Source organism: Ambystoma mexicanum, chromosome 7q, assembly GCF_040938575.1.
Source record: "Ambystoma mexicanum isolate Mex_15411 chromosome 7q, UKY_AmexF1_1, whole genome shotgun sequence".
NCBI lineage: Eukaryota > Metazoa > Chordata > Amphibia > Caudata > Ambystomatidae > Ambystoma > Ambystoma mexicanum.
In genome coordinates this window covers 145,209,779-145,227,638 of record NC_090941.1, presented here as the reverse complement: position 1 = coordinate 145,227,638, position 17,860 = coordinate 145,209,779, and the positions used below count along the sequence as shown (strand labels likewise).

The following is a 17,860-nucleotide window of genomic DNA, read 5'->3' as shown; positions in this document are numbered from 1 at the left end:
AGTTATGTATACATAACAAATTGTAATAATACAGGAAGAAATACAGTGTACTTACAATTTTCTAAGACCTTCTTCCGAAATAAGTGCCAGGTGCTTATGCGTGTGTAAGCAAGGTTGCACTAAGGTGATACTGTGAGGTGTACAGTTAAGCTTTGTGCTTGGTGCATTCCGTTATATTGTGCACCACATGAAAACATACTTGTGCTTTTTGAAGTACAGATTTCCTATAACCGTTTATTTTTGTATGTATCGCATATATGTATTTTTGTTTCATTTATATGTCTTTGTCCGTTGCAGGAAACAAAATTGTAAGGTAACCCCTGTGCTTTTGGTGTAGTGTGAATGCTGTCCTAAGTCTGCGGACATGCGCGCAGTCCGTGTACTCTCTGGGGCTATCACAATGGGGGCTGAGGGATTGGGTCAGTATAATGTACGGAACATGTAGAAACATTATGGGTATCCTGGTAAAAACCCATGAAATTCAGTGAAAAAACTTTGTTAAAGGGACGTTATGGTTACAAGTAAAATCGAAAAACCCCAGAAATTCGCCAGTTATGGTAAGGTAAGCAACCATAACTTGCGCCATCATCGCGCACTGCTAAGACTAACACCCAGGACATCAAAGATGACATCACAATTTGTGTTTGATGACATCACTGATGGCATCACCTATGAAATTAATTTTACTGAAATGTCCTTACACAAGGTTGTTTTAATAATGTTGATAACAAGATGTCAGGGGTGATCGGGAGAACTATCACAAACTACTTAATGTATTTAAGAATGTACTTATGTAAACAAAACATTATATTACAATGTTGTTGTTAATACAGGAACCTAATCATACATACACATAGGAAATGGCTGCAGTATACACTATAGAAGTACAATATTTCTATTCTGGTAATTTTGGCTTGTAAAATAATGAAAACTATCCTTGGAGAGTTTTGAGTAATGTTAAGCATGGAATACATAGCTAATACGTCAAGACTTAATACATACTTGTGTTAGCACAAACAATACATATAAAGACCCACAATGCATACAGATTAGAGGCACATACGGCGAAACTGAAGTAAAGAAGACAGAAACAACATCAATAGAAAATATCAACAACATTACAGTTCATCAAGTACACAAATGAATTGTGTGTTTAAGGCCTGCTTATTGGCCCATATCTGTGCGCCATGAGCTGACAGCAAATCCTACTTCTACAATATTCGAGAAGGTTAATGTCTACATATATAGCACCTTTTCCATTTAAAAATGTGCACTGTCAGTGAACAAAACCGCCCGGCTTACATATGTCTGTGACCAAAACCAAGTGGCCAAGATTTCTGATGTCATCAGTGATGTCATCAATGAAAATTGTGATGTCATGTTTGATGTCCTGCGTGTTAGTCTTAGCAGTGCACGGTGGTGGCGCAAGTTATGGTTGCTTACCCTACCATAACTGGTCAAATTTCTGTTTTTTTTCCACTGAATTTGATAGGTTTTTATTAGTGCAACGTAACCATAACGTCCCTTTTAACAACGTTTTTTAACTGAATATTTCTGTATAGCTTTTCAGGCTTTTACTATGTTTATATTCGTGTACCACATCCTCTTTTTACCTGTGGTGCATCAGTTTTTTTTTCTCAATAAAATGTAATGAACTTGGCTTTTTTTTTCTTCATCTTTGTGAAAAATGTTTCTTCAGAAGAAAATTCTGATCACACAAAAGTAAACTTTTGCAGTCTTTTGGTTATGTATGAAAAATCTGTACCTATTAATTGACAATAAATAGCCAAGTACATGATTTGTGTAGATGTTGTCCATAAACACTCCTGTGGTATCACATGTGCATGTTAAAAAAAAAGATGCATTTTCTCGGTACCAATGCTGCAACATAACCTGTAAAACAAGTTGCTAGCTTTTCTTCAATCTGACGTATCCAGAAGGCTGTTTTTGCAGCTTCCACTCTTTTGACAGCATATCAATTTGACTGGGCTATTTGTTGCTTTCAGATGAAGATATAATTTATGCAGTTACGATCTGGATCATTGCTGATTTTGACGAGCCAGCTGGGAGACAACTGCTTTCTAATGCTCTGAAACACATGGTAAGTTTCTGACAACTCTAAATCATCATAGCATATTGCTCCAAACAAGGTTGCTTTTTGTGAAGCGGGAGAGGAGTGTTGAACAAGCTTCTGCTATATTTGGAATTGGTATATAGCTTGGCAACTTTTCTGGTGCTGAAAGTTGCAAAATATCTCAACCAGATGAATTAGATGTTTTCTCCATTTTGTTAATGTGGCTTATATGTACGCATTGTACACTTAGCCTTTCTAAAGACTTGTATGATTTGACAAACATATGGAGAGAAGTCCATATCACTTTTCCCTAGTGTGAAAGGATATGAAGTCGCAAGCCAGGATGCAGGCAAGTAATGTTTGCACCAGGGTTCTGTCCACCCTACAAATCCCTGTGCTTATGTACCTCAATCCTTTCTCTTGATTTTGTTGTCTCGATTAGATTTTATTGTAATTTGTCAATTATTTTATTTTAACACACAGGCATGCTGACATTTTTTCCCTTTGGGGCCTAAGGGCACTCTATAAAGTCAAGGATTACCTGCATCATATCTTGTACTTGTGGAAAATGCTTTGGCCGTAACCCACATGTACTCTGCTTAATTGCTTGGGGCCAAACACCCAGTGCACTGTTTTTTGTCTTGCAACTCATGCTTTAAGAACAAGCTTCGTCTCCAGCTGCTCCCCCTAGTGAAATGTTCAATACTTAGCGGCACAGAGGCAAAACGTAGACGTGTCCCTGCTAGGTGATTTATCCTCTTCAGAAAAACAATTCCATTATGGTGCTTCTGGAAGGTAACAGCCAAATTGACTTCCCTGGCGGTGTTTCATTTGCTGGGCAAAGCCAGGGGCTGGCAGGTCACTCACTGAAAAAGTGGGAAAAATGTTGTAGATAAGCCTGCAAATTTGATTTATGATTGCCTTGGAAGTTCTCTCGGATCAATTGCACCATTGCCGAAGTGGCTGTGGTGTTAGCAGGAGTTGTCGGAGAGGGTTGCTGGTGTGGTGGCCATGCCTTCAGCCAGTTGATGCGAGACTCTTGGCTAGTTTTCTAGCACTTTTCTTATTGAACCCTGTAGTTTGGGTCACTGAGCACCTGCCTTATTGTATGGGGTCCATGCCACTGGGCTGTTAACTTATCTTTTGAGATCTGTAAGAAGTCAAGCACCAGGTCTCTTACATTGAACTTTCTCAGGTATGCTCCTCAGTCATGTAGCCTCTTCTTTATCTCTTGACTCTCCTACAGTTGTTGCTGGGCAAGGAGTCTAATGTTTGTTAACCGCTCTTGAGTGGCTTGAATGGTCTCACGGCCCCCATCTACATGTTCTTTCCTCTTTCACCTTTCATCCATCTGAACGCTGTAATTTCCTGTACATTCTGTTTTATAAACCAGGTTGAAAAGAGAGCCTTGTTGGTTCTTGCACTGTTTTCCTGGCACCAAACATGTTTTGGCCTTGCCTTCATTCTGAGGCAAGCTGTTCAAGCTTCCGTATGCATGTTGTAACCTCCAACAAATGAGGCTTTCCCATTTAGACCACAGGGGCATCATAGGCAGACACATGTTGCATTGAACATTAACATTGCAGAGGCGTCTTTGAGAAAATGGAGAAAGGCTTGCCCACCATTCACAAGCAGAAGGGGTTTGGTATCCAGGAACCTCCTTTTACTCTGCCTGAAGAGATAGAGGCTTCACCGATCTTACTTTGAGATAGTGCACAGTGCTAAGGGAACGTCCCTCTGATCTAGATGACAGACAGGGATTTTAAAACTTCAACTGCATACAGAGAAGCATTTGTGGGATAGAGAGTAACCCCAGGGATGGAACTACTGCACACCTGTGGGGGTCTGTGTAAATAATATCAAACACTGTGTGGCGATAAGGCAATCAGAAGTTAAATCCAATGACATAACTCTGGTCAGGAAATCTAATCTACCTGTTAGGGCAATCACCTACTTTATTGAGCACTTTACAGGATGGTCAACAGTATTAAAGTGGACAGAGAAGAATTAACCTTGGAGGAGTTGAGACAAAAGTCTGGAGAGGGAGAGCAGGTAAAATGACCAAGAAGCGATTGCTTACTAAGTGCTATAACTAAGTCGTTGACATGCCTCAGATGGTAACGCAAGCACACTTCAGAGAGGCTGCTGAGGACTGCAGCCTGGTCATTGCATTGACCAGAAACCACAAAGGGAAGATGATCTTTGCGTATTAGGGTTTATAACTCGGATTCTGGAGGAAGCCAGTGACTGCTAGGAGAATAGAATTGCTAGCCAGCTGGAAACTCTTAACTGTCACGATCCGAGTCCACCTCCCCTTTCTCCTCACCTGACTCCTCTGAGGTAAGTTCGCAAGGGTCCGTCTCAATCTTGCCGGGCTTCTCCTTAGCCCTTGGCACCTTGCCTTTCGGTGTTCTGGTCTTCTTTTCGTGAAGGTAAGGTCTGGCCCCTCCGGAGGCCACCTTGACAGAGGAGTGGGCCTGTCACCGGGGAACCCCAGGGGGCCAGCCTCAGCTCTAGGGAAAAAGCCCGAAGGCAGAAAAAACCCTAGTCCGTAGATGGGTTCAGAAGACAGGTCCTTTAGATGGTACAGATCTTTAGGTTGCAGTTCCAAGATACCAGGTATGATGACATACTCAGTGTAGCTGAAGGCAGGAATCCAAGAAGCAAATGCCAAGATACGGAGTGGAAGGGTATCAGACCCTGGGAGAAAGGTAGGTAAGGGAAGGTATAGTAAAGAAAAGATACACAGGAGATAGATGCAACACGAAGGGACTACTGTGCCAAGTCAGGGAGAGGGAAGCAGGAATGCCCCAAGTAGTCAGAAGCAGCGCTGAACCACCACGGCGGAGCGGAAAGGAACAACCCCGCCGGAAGGCAGTACGCCGAGAAGGCAGGAAAGTAGGATAAGCAACAGGGGCTCAAGGAAACGCAGAAGCGGCGAAGCGCAGCGCCTCCGCGCCCGTTAAAGAAAGAAAACACCAGACAGAACGGCTGAGAGAACAGCCGATAGCGAGACCAGCTGGGAAGCTCCTGTTCACGGACGCGGAGCACAGTGCGAATAAGCACCCTCGCGGCCGGAGTTAGGATGTAGACCAGGCAGCAGTGGCGTTAAGGAAAAAGGTAGATTGAAAGTTAGAGCGAGGGAAGAACAGGGAAGCGGAGAGGCACCGTACCAGAACTAGCGGCGGCAACCTCGAACAAAAAGTAGAACGTTAGCGAGCACGAAGACAACAGTAAAGGTAGAGGAAAAGAGATACAGGGAAGGAATAAGGTGAATAAAGACTAGAAGAGTAATACACGGGATGGCGATAATCCAAACGTCGGAGCGTTGAGAGAGTGAAACAGATACAACGTGCCGAGAAGTGGGCGGAGCCAGATTATATAAGCTCCGGCGCCATGTTGGGTGAGGACTCGACCGCTCACCGCTGGAACCGCCAGCGATTCCAATGTTTCCAATCTTGGATCCTGACAGTATACCCCTTTCCTCTCGGGGTACCCCCCGGCTTGCCCGGGTGGAGGCGATGGAATCTTCTTAAGAGCCTAGGGGCATGAACATGGCTTACCGGTTCCCAAGACCTCTCCTCCACGGGATAGCCTTTTCAGTGAACCAGTTATTGGAGCCGACCTCTGTGGTATCTGGAGTCCACCAGGTATGCCACTTCGTATTCTTCTGGAACAGAATGTACCTGGGCTCGACTCTTGCGGATGGGTCTAAGGAACGGGTCTACCTTGTATTCCTTGAGCAAGGAGACGTGAAACACCGGGTGAACCCTTTTGAGATAGTCAGGAAGTTTGAGCCCGAAAGGCAACCGGGTTGACCTGTTGGAGAACGGAAAACGGTCCAAGATAACGGGGGGAGAATTTTCTAGCATGAACCTATCTAGGAAGAAATCTGGTTGATAACCAGACTAGTTGTCCTGGTCCCCATGTAGGATTGGAAGCCCTACTCCTATCTGCCCATCTCTTCTGTGATTGTTGGTTGAGTTGGTGTGCCTTCTTGGCGAGTTCATGAACCTCCTGAAGTTCCTGTAAAACGCCGTCCAAAGCCGGAATCTTAGTGGCTAGGGAGCCAAACCCGGGTAGATGTTGGGGATGAAAACCATAAGTGCACAAAAAAGGACTCATTTGGATAGTGGTATGCAGGGTATTATTGTAAGCGAACTCAGCTTGGGAAAGGAAACAGTGCCATCTCTCTTGTTGCGTACTGCAGAAACACCTCAAGTACTGCTCCAGGCTCGCGTTTAACCTCTCGGTTTGTCCGTTACTCTGGGGGTGGTATCCCGAAGAAAGGGCTCTGTTGATGCCCAGGGTCTGGCAAAGCGAAGCCCAGAATTTGGACGTGAACTGAGGTCCTCAGTCAGATACAATGGTCTGGGGTAGACCGTGTAGACGAACTATGTCTCGGAGGAAGATTTCAGCAGTCTTAGGAGCAGAGGGTATTTGTTTAAAGGCTGAAAAATGGGCCAGTTTGCTGAATGAATCTATTGTGGCCATAACCACCGTCATACCCTCAGAAGGGGGAAGATCGACGAAATCCGTAGAAATATGTTCCCATGGTCCTGACGGTAGGGAATGTTGTTGTAGGAGTCCGAGCGGTTTACCAGTTCGGTATTTGTTAGAGGCACAGATTGAGCAAGAGGTAACATACTGATATACATCAGTCTTGAATTTAGGCCACCAAAAGCCTCTTTGCAAGAGTTCATAGGTCTTTCTGATGCCCGGGTGACCCGACAAGGGAGTATCATGGCACCACGAAAGGACAAGCTTCTGGAGATCTTTGGTGGGAATGAAAAGGGCGTGATCATGATAGTACAGTCCATCCTTGCCTTGGATGACCGTGGCGGGTAGTTCTGTACCGGACTGATAATGAGGTATCAGATCTCGGAAAAAGGAGACAGTGGAGGCTAAGACTTTGAGATTGGGGAAAAGGCGGTCATGTCCATTGTAGGTTCCTGATCTGTCCCTGATAGTTCGTGATAAGGCGTCTGCGTTTTTGTTTTCTGTGCCTGGGATGTAGGTTATTATGAAGTCGAACTGTAGGAAGACGTATGCCCACCGAGCATGCCGGGCATTGGTGCACTCCATTTGTTGTAGAACTCGGAGATTGCGGTGGTCAGTTCTGATCACGAAGGGATGGGTTGCGCCCTGTAAGAGGTGCCGCCATTCTTGGCAGGCTAACTTGATGGCTAAGAGTTCTCTCTCCAAGACGGAATAGTTCCGTTCACTACTGGTGAGGGTCTTCGAGAAATACGCCACCGGGTGTTCGTAGCTATCAGCTGTCTTCTGTAATAGGATGGCACCTACTGCTCCTATCGAAGCATCCATCTCCAGGATGTATGGTATGGTCTGGTCCGGCTGTACCAAAATGGGAGCGGAGGAGAAACATTCCTTAAGGGTCTGAATAGCTCTCTTTTGTTCATCCCCCAAGGCAAACTTGACTCCCTTCTTGAGCAGGGATGTGAGAGGAAGCACGAGGTTGGAAAAGGTGGGTATAAATCTTCTATAAAAGTTGGCTAATCCTAAGAAGCTTTGTAGCTCTTTGATAGTGCTGGGTTCTCTCCACTCCATGATGGCCTTGACCTTAGTTGGGTCCATCTCTATGCCTTCGCCAGATAAAACGAATCCCAGGTAGGATACAGAAGTGGTCTCGAATTTACATTTTTCCGGTTTCACCAAAAGCTGGTGTTCAAGAAGACGTTGGAGTACCTTCCTCACCAGTGACCTGTGTTTGGTTAATGACCGAGAGTATATCAGGATATCGTCCAGATACACCACAACCGAGACAAACAACATGTCTGCAAACACCTTGTCCATATACCTCTGAAAGATAGCTGGGGCGTTGACCAGGCCGAACGGCATCACCCGGTATTCGTTTAACCCGAAAGGAGTGCGGAACGCGGTTTTCCACTCGTCACCTTGTCTTATTCTTAGGAGATGGTAGGCACCTCTTAAGTCCAGTTTGGTAAAATACATGGCTCCTTGCACCGCCTCCAAGATGTCTCGGATCAATGGCATAGGATACCGGTCTCTGATCGTCACCTTATTCAGCTCTCTGTAGTCGATACATGGACGCAGTTCAGCACTGTCTTTCTTTGGTATGAAGAATAAGGAGGCTCCACAGGCTGATCTCGACTCTTGAATGAGCCCGTTTTGGAGATAGGAGTCCAGATATTCTCGCAGGACCTTCCTTTCTGGGAGTGATAAAGTGTACATCCGCCCGAATGGGATCACTGCTTCTGGTACTATGTCGATGCCGCAGTCTTCTGGTCTGTGGGGAGGAAGATCACGTGGTTGGATGTCTATGAATACCTCAGAGAACTCGAGATATTGAGGTGGACCCGTGGCTATGATTGTCGGACTCTGTGTAGGAAGTGGTTCTGCTTCGGGGTGAGTGGAGGAAACCATGCTGTCCATATAAATTGACTTACAAAAGAGTGAGTTCAAGCTCACTCTATTGGCCTTCCAATCGATGCGGGGATTGTGTTTCCTTAGCCACGGAATACCTATGACCAGAGGGAAATGGGCCGCTCTGATCTGATCGAAGACCAGATATTCTGAGTGATGACTCATCTCCATCCTTAGTGGTATTGATTCTATGATGACAAAGGTCTACCGTCAACGCCCTCTACCGGAATGGGAGTCGTCTTAGGTTTGGTAGATATGTGGTGTTCTCTAGCCCAGTTCGCATCTATGAAGTTACCTGCAGCTCCACAGTCCAGCATGGCAAGTACCTCAATGGGACTCGAAGGTAATAACCATAACCTGACCTGGAACACCATCAGGCTGTTTTCCTCAGGGTTGTTCATGGTTCTTGATTGGTTGCAAGGGTACTTGGCACTTCCCCCGAGACTTCCCTTGCTGTAGATCAGGGGTTGAAGTTTTCCTTCCTCCGGGGTGGTAATTCTGGACAGTTTCTCAATAAGTGTTTGGCGGAACCACAATACATGCATAACCCGGTCTCTCTTCTTTGTTTACGCTCTTTCGGTGTAAGGGGTCCCCGGGTAGTTCCGACTTGCATGGGTTCTTCAGATGAGACGTTGGTCCGGGTTGCAGGGGAGGGGGTCGGTAGACTGATAGACTGAGGATTGCTCCTGAATCGTCTTCTTTCTTGCCGCCTTTCTGTTAGCCGGAACTCAATCTGTAACGACAAGGTCATCAGTTCTTGGCAAGATACTGGTTGGGCTACACAAGCTAACTCGTCCTTGAGCTCGTCGTGGAGTCCTCTCCGGAATATTGTTTGTTGGGCTGAATCAGGCCAATCTGCCTTAGCCGCTAGTCTCTGGAAGCGGGATATGTAGGTCTGGACGTCTGTGTTCCCTTGTTCGACATCCAGGATAGCTTCTGAAGAGGAGTAGAACACCTCAGGTCTGTCGAATCGTTCCTTGAAGCTCTCTACAAAACGATCATAATCAATCAAGGAAGGGTCGTTTATGGCCACAAGAGGAGTGGCACAGGCCAGAGCATTTCCTGTGAGATTGGCAATGATGAATCCAACCCTAGATCTTGCCGATTCATAGGCATGGGTACGGAAGGCAAAATATACACCACAGGCATCAAGGAATTCCTTCATTCCTCCGGATGACCGTTGTATTTGCCGAAGGAAAGGGGCATCGCTGGTAGATCTCCACGGTCATCTCTATGTAGGACTACCTGCTGTCGGAGTGCTATGTTCTCTGTCCTCAAAGCCTGGACTTCGACTGTGAGGTTCTGCATTGCCGCCACCAGTTCTTGGTATTGTTCCAAGGAGGCCATGTTAGGGTTCGGGCGTTGTATTCTGTCACGATCCGAGTCCACCTCCCCTTTCTCCTCACCTGACTCCTCCGAGGTAAGTTCGCAAGGGTCCGTCTCAATCTTGCCGGGCTTCTCCTTAGCCCTTGGCACCTTGCCTTTCGGTGTTCTGGTCTTCTTTTCGTGAAGGTAAGGTCTGGCCCCTCCGGAGGCCACCTTGACAGAGGAGTGGACCTGTCACCGGGGAACACCAGGGGGCCAGCCTCAGCTCTAGGGAAAAAGCCTGAAGGCAGAAAAAACCCTAGTCCGTAGATGGGTTCAGAAGACAGGTCCTTTAGATGGTACAGATCTTTAGGTTGCAGTTCCAAGATACCAGGTATGATGACATACTCAGTGTAGCTGAAGGCAGGAATCCAAGAAGCAAATGCCAAGATACAGAGTGGAAGGGTATCAGACCCTGGGAGAAAGGTAGGTAAGGGAAGGTATAGTAAAGAAAAGATACACAGGAGTTAGATGCAACACGAAGGGACTAATGTGCCAAGTCAGGGAGAGGGAAGCAGGAATGCCCCAAGTAGTCAGAAGCAGCGCTGAACCACCATGGCGGAGCGGAAAGGAACAACCCCGCCGGAAGGCAGTACGACGGGAAGGCTGGAAAGTAGGATAAGCAACAGGGACTCAAGGAAACGCAGAAGCGGCGAAGCGCAGCGCCTCCGCGCCCGTTAAAGAAAGAAAACACCAGACAGAAGGGCTGAGAGAACAGCCGATAGCGAGACCAGCTGGGAAGCTCCTGTTCACGGACGCGGAGCACAGTGCGAATAAGCACCCGCGCGGCCGGAGTTAGGATGTAGACCAGGCAGCAGTGGCGTTAAGGAAAAAGGTAGATTGAAAGTTAGAGCGAGGGAAGAACAGGGAAGCAGAGAGGCACCGTACCACAATTAGCGGCAACCTCAAACAAAAAGTAGAACGTTAGCGAGCACGAAGACAACAGTAAAGGTAGAGGAAAAGAGATACAGGGAAGGAACAAGGTGAATAAAGACTAGAAGAGTAATACACGAGATGGCAATAATCCAAAAGTCGGAGCGTTGAGAGAGTGAAACAACAGATACAACGGGCCGAGAAGTGGGCGGGCGCCATGTTGGGTGAGGACTCGACCGCTCACCGCCGAAACCGCCAGCGATTCCAATGTTTCCAATCTTGGATCCTGACACTAACCCAGACTCTGGCAGGTGCCAATAGTCCATAGAGAAAGTAAGCCCTGAGGTGGAAAGGGCTGTGGAAGCAAGCTGTTTGCTGTGGCGAGTGGAAGAGTGTTATTCCCATCTATCATCCTCTTGATACCTTGAGGAAACCAGAGAAGCCCGTAGAAGAGGGGGAGAGGTGCGTGTAACTTTAACAGTCTACAGTCAAGCTGTCAGCTGACCACCCAGCTGACTACTTGAGGCCGCCTCCGTGACCCTTGCGGCGTGAAGCCCTGAGGTGGAAAGGGCTGTGGAAGCAAGCTGTTTGCTGTTTGGCGAGCGGCGAGTAATGGCGTCTACTCAATCTCCTGTGCTAAGGACCCGGGCACAGAAGCGGCGTGACGGCGCGGTGGCTCCCGACGAGATAAAGGCTTCTTGCCGACTTCCACGTTCTCGTTCACAGAAAGTAAGTTGCTATCATTCCTGCACTTCTGAACCTGAGTCTGTCGAGCTCAATGAAGGTCTTATTCAAGCACACGAGGCACTGGATTTTGAAAACGCAACAATCACCATTGCTAATCTGCCCCCTCGCTCCGACGATGTGTTTGACAATACATGCAACGCTAGCACAGACTCTATCACAGGTTGCACTATTACTTACGGGTGGCGCGGGGAGGAAAACGAATGCCGTGCGCTGGACGCCGGCGAGCCCCTGCAGGCGATTGAGGGACCTGGATGTCGCGGTGCCTGTGAAGCCCCGCCGAAGCCCCGCAATAGTGACAGCGACGAACCGCCTAGTTGCGGCTGTGGCGGATCTCTCATCCCGGCTCTCGTCATAGGGTGTGTCTGTTTGGCCGCCTCTCCCGTGAGCGATGACGCCGTGGGGGCGGGTTTCGGAGCGTGTGTGGAACACGCGCGGCCAAGGTAACTCAAACTCAGTCACAGCTCGAGGTCTCGGAGTCAACGGAGCAGCGCCCTCTAGCAGCGAATTCATTGTAGAGCAGGAAATTGATCAAGAGAAGGAGCTGATCACTGCCGTAAATCAGACCGCTGGGCCTCGGCCGTCCACCTATTCTTTTTTTAGCTTACCTAGCGACGACGTGGGACCTACTCTAAATGACTCTAGCACAATGATCAATGCGAGTTCTCCAGTGAGTGTAACCACGAATCTGTTCAGAGGGCTCGCATGAATAAATCGTATATACGAATGCGAACAACTTTAGCATTCAACATAACATTTCCAATTCAAGTCTGCACGGCTGTGACCGAAATTGCGTTCTTAATCTGGAGAATGGCACAATGGGCGAGCTAGAGGCACGTAATTCAATGCCCGCAAGAAGAGACTCCCTTGGGGTAGTGAACAACGTCCTGCAGAACTTAACGCTCTTGAATAAAATGTGCGCTAGTAAGACACCCAAAGAGCCGAATCTTTCAGCCGAACCGAAAGTAAAATCTGCAGTTAAACGTAATAACAGCCAGCTGTTGGGAGCAATTTCTGATATATGGCCTGACTCGTGCTACAAACGGTTAAAATCAACCGATCAGTCCCTAAAGGCCGACTTGAGGCACGAGACATCTGAAATACACTTGACTTCCCAAAAAAGACTTGCCTCCTCCAAATGGAAGTCCTATGGAGCCATTGACGAATCCGGTGGCAACGACCACTCCTCTCATAATGACTCCACAGATTCTTCATTAATGGAACGCCCATTTCCGAAAATTCGTCGTGAGAAGGAGCTTCATGTGGCCAGACCTTCTGAGCCTCAACCCAATTCATCTTGTATAACTCTGCCGACGATGCCTTCATCAACGGAATTACAAGCCCTTTTTATGGCCTCTTCGTCGATCTCATTGGCCCCGTTCATGAAACTGTACGAAAACATACATGAAGCCACTAAGGACTTAACAACGGTGGTCGCAATCATGAGCTCAAAACTAACTCAGATAGAAAAAACTTGCGACCGCTCGTATGTCGAGCAACACGAGTGCCTTAAAAGACTGGAAGGAGCATTTGTCTTGTTAAACAAGAGCAAGAAAACCGACTCATCTGACAAAAGATTGTTCGCCGAAGTGGCGCGAGAGACCCTTGCCCTATTTAAACATGACATTAAAACTGTAGGCGGGCGGTCGTCTGAAGAGCGCCCATGTAGTAAGTTCCCTAGCACGAAAGTTAAACCTCAGGTTGAACAAGCCTTTACTAAAGCAGCAAAACAACAGCATTCTCCATTGGACGCTGTCTCTAACCAAGATCCTCTTTGCTCTGTCGTCTCAAGCAATGCATAATACCCTAACGGAAGTGGATCTCGTTTCGACTCCTGTAAAGGCCCTTGGAGTCCCCTATGACTCAGGGCTTCCGGCTATCTTACCTACTTCATCCACTGGTCCTTGCTTATCGGCAAGTTTGCCTGTACCAAACAGTGTCAATTTGTCCTTTAACACAGTATTCGAGCAGGCTAGAGGCGCCGCCAATAAGGCCTCCGTTGACCCCCAAACGGCGTCTCCTTCGGGCATTGATACTGTAACTGAAACAACTACCGAAGTTGCGAGTATCTCCGCAAATGAAGGTTTACCCAAGGTCTTTTCCATTTTTACACGATCCTCCATTGTCACAGGGAAGTTGGCAACCTCGCCTTTAAAATCAAACCACGCTGTAACCAGCAAGAAACCTAAGAACCAAAAGCCAAAGAAAAACGTCTCAAATGGATCTCAGAAATTTTTACGAAATATAAAAATGGTACAGGCCTTTTCTAGTGTCTCGGCCAAAACTTCAACGGCTCAAGTCCCTGTATCGAGTAACACCCTAATATCACAAAAAAATGCTCATTTGATTTCAGCTAAACAACCTCAAATAAAGAATACCACGCCGTCTGAGGACGGCTTAACTGAAATCCTGGATTTCTCAACTTATGACGATTCAGAACTCGTAGAGTTAGAATCTGTCTTACCGACAAGCTTTGATGTGCCCCAAATCACTGTGCCATTACCCAAAGTGGTTTTGACTCAAGGTATGGAGACGCCTGTATTATTATTGGATAAAGTTGCTTCAAAGCCTGTAATAACGAAGCAGCCTTGTACAAAGGAGGCTATTGGTAAAAATCCTACACTTAAACACAAATCTCACGAAAGACACTGTGAATTGATTGAAGCCTGTGATAATTCGATTACTATGTGTCCGCCAGTAGGCAGCCCTGTGTTTATGACCGTGGCCGATAAACGGAATCTTTGCATTGCTCAGGCGCAAAGCAGTAGACCAAGGGGATCCTTGGCATTGTCATGCCCCTTGATCAAAACAGACTAGAATAAGGAGCCCGAAAAGTCTCAGCTGGAACTTGTTGTGAATGATCCCCTAGAAAGTTATCGAAGAAGTTTAAAAGAATTGGTGGGTGATAGACGTTCCCAAATTTCACACGACAAGGGCCTAAAATCAGCGCCGAATAAAGTCTGTGTATACAAACTGGCAATCGAGAGCTTGAATCCAATTGCGAATCTGATCTTGAATCGTAGAACGGTTCTTCAATTACTTCACCTTGTACCAAGCCTACGTGCAATTTCCTCGAATGACATTAAAGTCGTGGAGTTTCCAGCTGAAGGCACGAATGATAAGGTGTTGCTTCACTTTACATCGAACCTTCTGATTACGTCAATATTAGAAGAAAACGTGGCATTGTTTTCATTAGGCTTCGACGTCTATAAACTGAACGACTCTGATGAACCGCGACAAAACGCCAGTGAGGTCGTCAACAATGGAAAGGAAGCTCCTTTGTTCGCCACTGCAGCACCAACATCATTGAAAGAAGTGCCAACAAGGACATTGGAAGGGTCGCTTCATTCGACAAACACCTGCACTCAAAGTCTCAAGCAATCACCGTGCCGGCCAAGGAATCCTCTTTTGCCATCTAGCGAGGCTACCGCTAAAAGTGACGGCTCCAACGCTCAGATAAGAATAACAATTAAAAGAAAGGATTCTTTCAATGGATCCTTCAATGAGCGCCTGCACTCGATAACATCTGCAGCTGAAAATCAAGAATGGAATTGGCTTGCTGGGGCTTTAAATATTAAGAAGAGCCAATAATGCCAGGACTCAAAAGCCCCTACCATCTGCTCTGTAGCCTCCTGGAATACTCGAGGGTTCTTGCACCTGTTTAACACACCTTGGTAAGAAAATCTCCAAATCGTGTGTCTTCAGGAAACCTGGCTAAGTGATCTACCACTCATAGCAGACTTTGAGTCGGTATTAAATCCGGCCATAAAAGCTAGGTTGGGTCGCCCCATGTCAGGGCTCCTAACGATGGTCAGAAGAACTTCTGGCTGGCGTGTCTCGAAGTCTGTTAATCATTCTCCATATATTCAGGAAACCATCATTGAGAATTCAGGAAGACGAGATTTGAAGAAGGACACGATTGTAATTCTGAACGTATATTGGAACCACCTACGCGCCGGTAAAATGGAGTTCATCGATCTGATAACCGGTGTAATTGATCATCTGATGGAAAACACAGACTCTCCAAAGATTCTTCTGTGCGGTGACTTAAACATCGATCTATGTAAGGATCCACAGTTAGTTCATAATTCACTGGCACACGCTTGGGCAACTGAAATGAAGCTACGTAATTTTCAGATGCTGAATGGCAACACGTGCGGCGATTTACCATCTAGGCAAACATGGCATCGGATGGACTCATCCTCAACAATCGACTATATGTTCGCATCCGAAGCCTTGCATCCGAGGATTCAATCATTGAGGATTTGTGTAAAAGACCAGAGCGACCACAACATGTTGCTCATGGAATTTGTATCAAACAGCACCATTCAAAGACCAAAATGGTCTCATAATCTCGTGGTCGAATCTAACAGGGTTCGCCTAAGATTAGAAGAGAGTGAAGTCAAGGGGGTGATGCTCCAGTATTGTCATCTGAGCGCAGACCTGGAATATGAACATCTCTTGACACAATTCAAAACGGCAAAAGTGGGTTCCAAAAACTCCAACATGGTTCGTGTCCACCATTTTGATATTGAGATATTGACGCAAAAACGAATGATGCGCACTGCCATAAGGAGAGCTAAGGCTCTTAATAGGACCACTCGTAAACTAGAAACAAAGGCGGCAAAGCAAAAATACAAAAATTGGCTGAAAATGCACAAATATATACAAGCACAAAATGATGCAGAACAGATGTTAAATACTCTGAAAAACAAAAACACGAGCGATTTTTGGAGAATCATTAACAACTTTCAGGCTCCTCAATTGGCACTACAGTCCAGCATGGTTTCCGAAGAAACCTGGATTAATCACTTCGAAGACTTATATAAAGCCAATATCCCTGAGATTACCATCTTGGGATCAACCGCGATACCATGGAATTTGACATTTCCAAAAGAAGAGATAGTGTCTATAATTAATAAAGCAAAAAAATCAAGAGCCCCTGGACTGGATGGGCTTTCCAATTTCACCATTAAACAACAGCCTGAGCTATGGGCGTCCATATGCGTATCCCTATTTGATAGGATCTGTAAATCTCAAAAAACTCCGAAATCCTGGAAATCTGCTGTGATTGTCCCAATATTCAAGAAAGGAGACAGAACTTGCCCAAAGAACTATCGTCCTGTGGCTTTACTCGACAGTTTGGGGAAAATTTATGCCACAATGTTACAACACAAACTGGTAAAATGGGCAATTGAGACTAACCACGTAGACAAAAGGCAATCAGGTTTCGTAAAGCAAGTGGGCTGTTCTCTAAACTTGCTAGTGCTAAATCTGTTGAAAATGGAAGCATTAAAATCTAAATCTAAGACCTACTTGGCCTTTATCGACTTCTCTTGCGCCTTCGATACCATTGACAGAGCCCGCTTGTGGGCAAAACTGCAAAGTTGGGGATGTCCAGTCGACTTAATGGCAGCAATACGCGAACTGCACTCTGAAACCTCCATAAAAATCCGGTTGGATCAATCTGGAAACGTATCAACCCCAATCAAGACCTATAAAGGGGTGAAGCAAGGTTGTCCCTTAGCAGCTGCAATATTCAGTTTATATATATCCGATATTGGACTGGCAATCAATGATGTAAGATCTTTTCCGCCGAAGATTGGAAAGACCTGCTTAAGCTGGCTGCTATACGCCGACGATCTTGTTATTATGGATCTAACTCCCGTAGGTTTACAGAGGAAATTGAATGCAGTTGCACAATATGTTGCATCAAACCACTTGGTAATAAACACAAGAAAGTGTGAAATTATGGTGTTAAAAAATCTTAACAGTGGAAGTCGAAACTCGAAAAACCATCCAAGATGGTATTTGGGTAGGGAGGCTATTCAGACAACTCAGAACGTAAAATATCTTGGAATGTTACTAAATTCATCAGTCAACGACGGCCCTTGGATGTCTGAAAATAAAAGTAAATGCAAACAATTGGCCAGTCAAGCAGTCCTCATACGGAATAAATATGGGAAATTTTCACTAAAACCGGTACTTGCCTTTTATCATCAGAAGGTAATCCCAGTATTATTATATGGCGCAGAAAACGCCTTGGGCTGTAGTGCTGACACATGGTCTTCGCTGGAGCACTGCTTTTGGTCAAAGGTACTGGCGCTGCCTAGGGGCATTGCAACAGCTTGTGTGAGGTATGAACTTTCACTTATCTCGTTACACGCAAGGGTTTGCTGGGCCCTAATAAGTTTATTTCGGAAATCACGCCAGCGTGAACACATTCCACAATTTGATATCTTTCACGATCCATCTCCGGCAAACAGCATGGTATCATTATGGTCGAAAAGATGTGAAGATATCTTAAGAAATTATGGGATTAGCATGGACCAGCTGCATAACGACATGAACGCTGCCAAATTAAAAATCTGGCGTGCAGATTGGGAACAAACTTGTACG

The 17,860-nt window shown here is 46.0% G+C and overlaps 1 protein-coding gene across 2 annotated transcripts in view; it reads left to right on the top strand.

Moving 5' to 3' along the window:
- The window catches only part of UGGT2 (UDP-glucose glycoprotein glucosyltransferase 2), a 1,923,861-nt gene that overhangs the window by 848,351 nt on the left and 1,057,650 nt on the right, over positions 1-17,860 (top strand). For both annotated transcript variants that reach the window (XM_069639785.1, XM_069639786.1), the window contains one exon: positions 2,007-2,101. In XM_069639785.1, the coding sequence (XP_069495886.1) occupies positions 2,007-2,101 (95 nt within the window). The remainder of the gene's footprint in view (positions 1-2,006; positions 2,102-17,860) is intronic.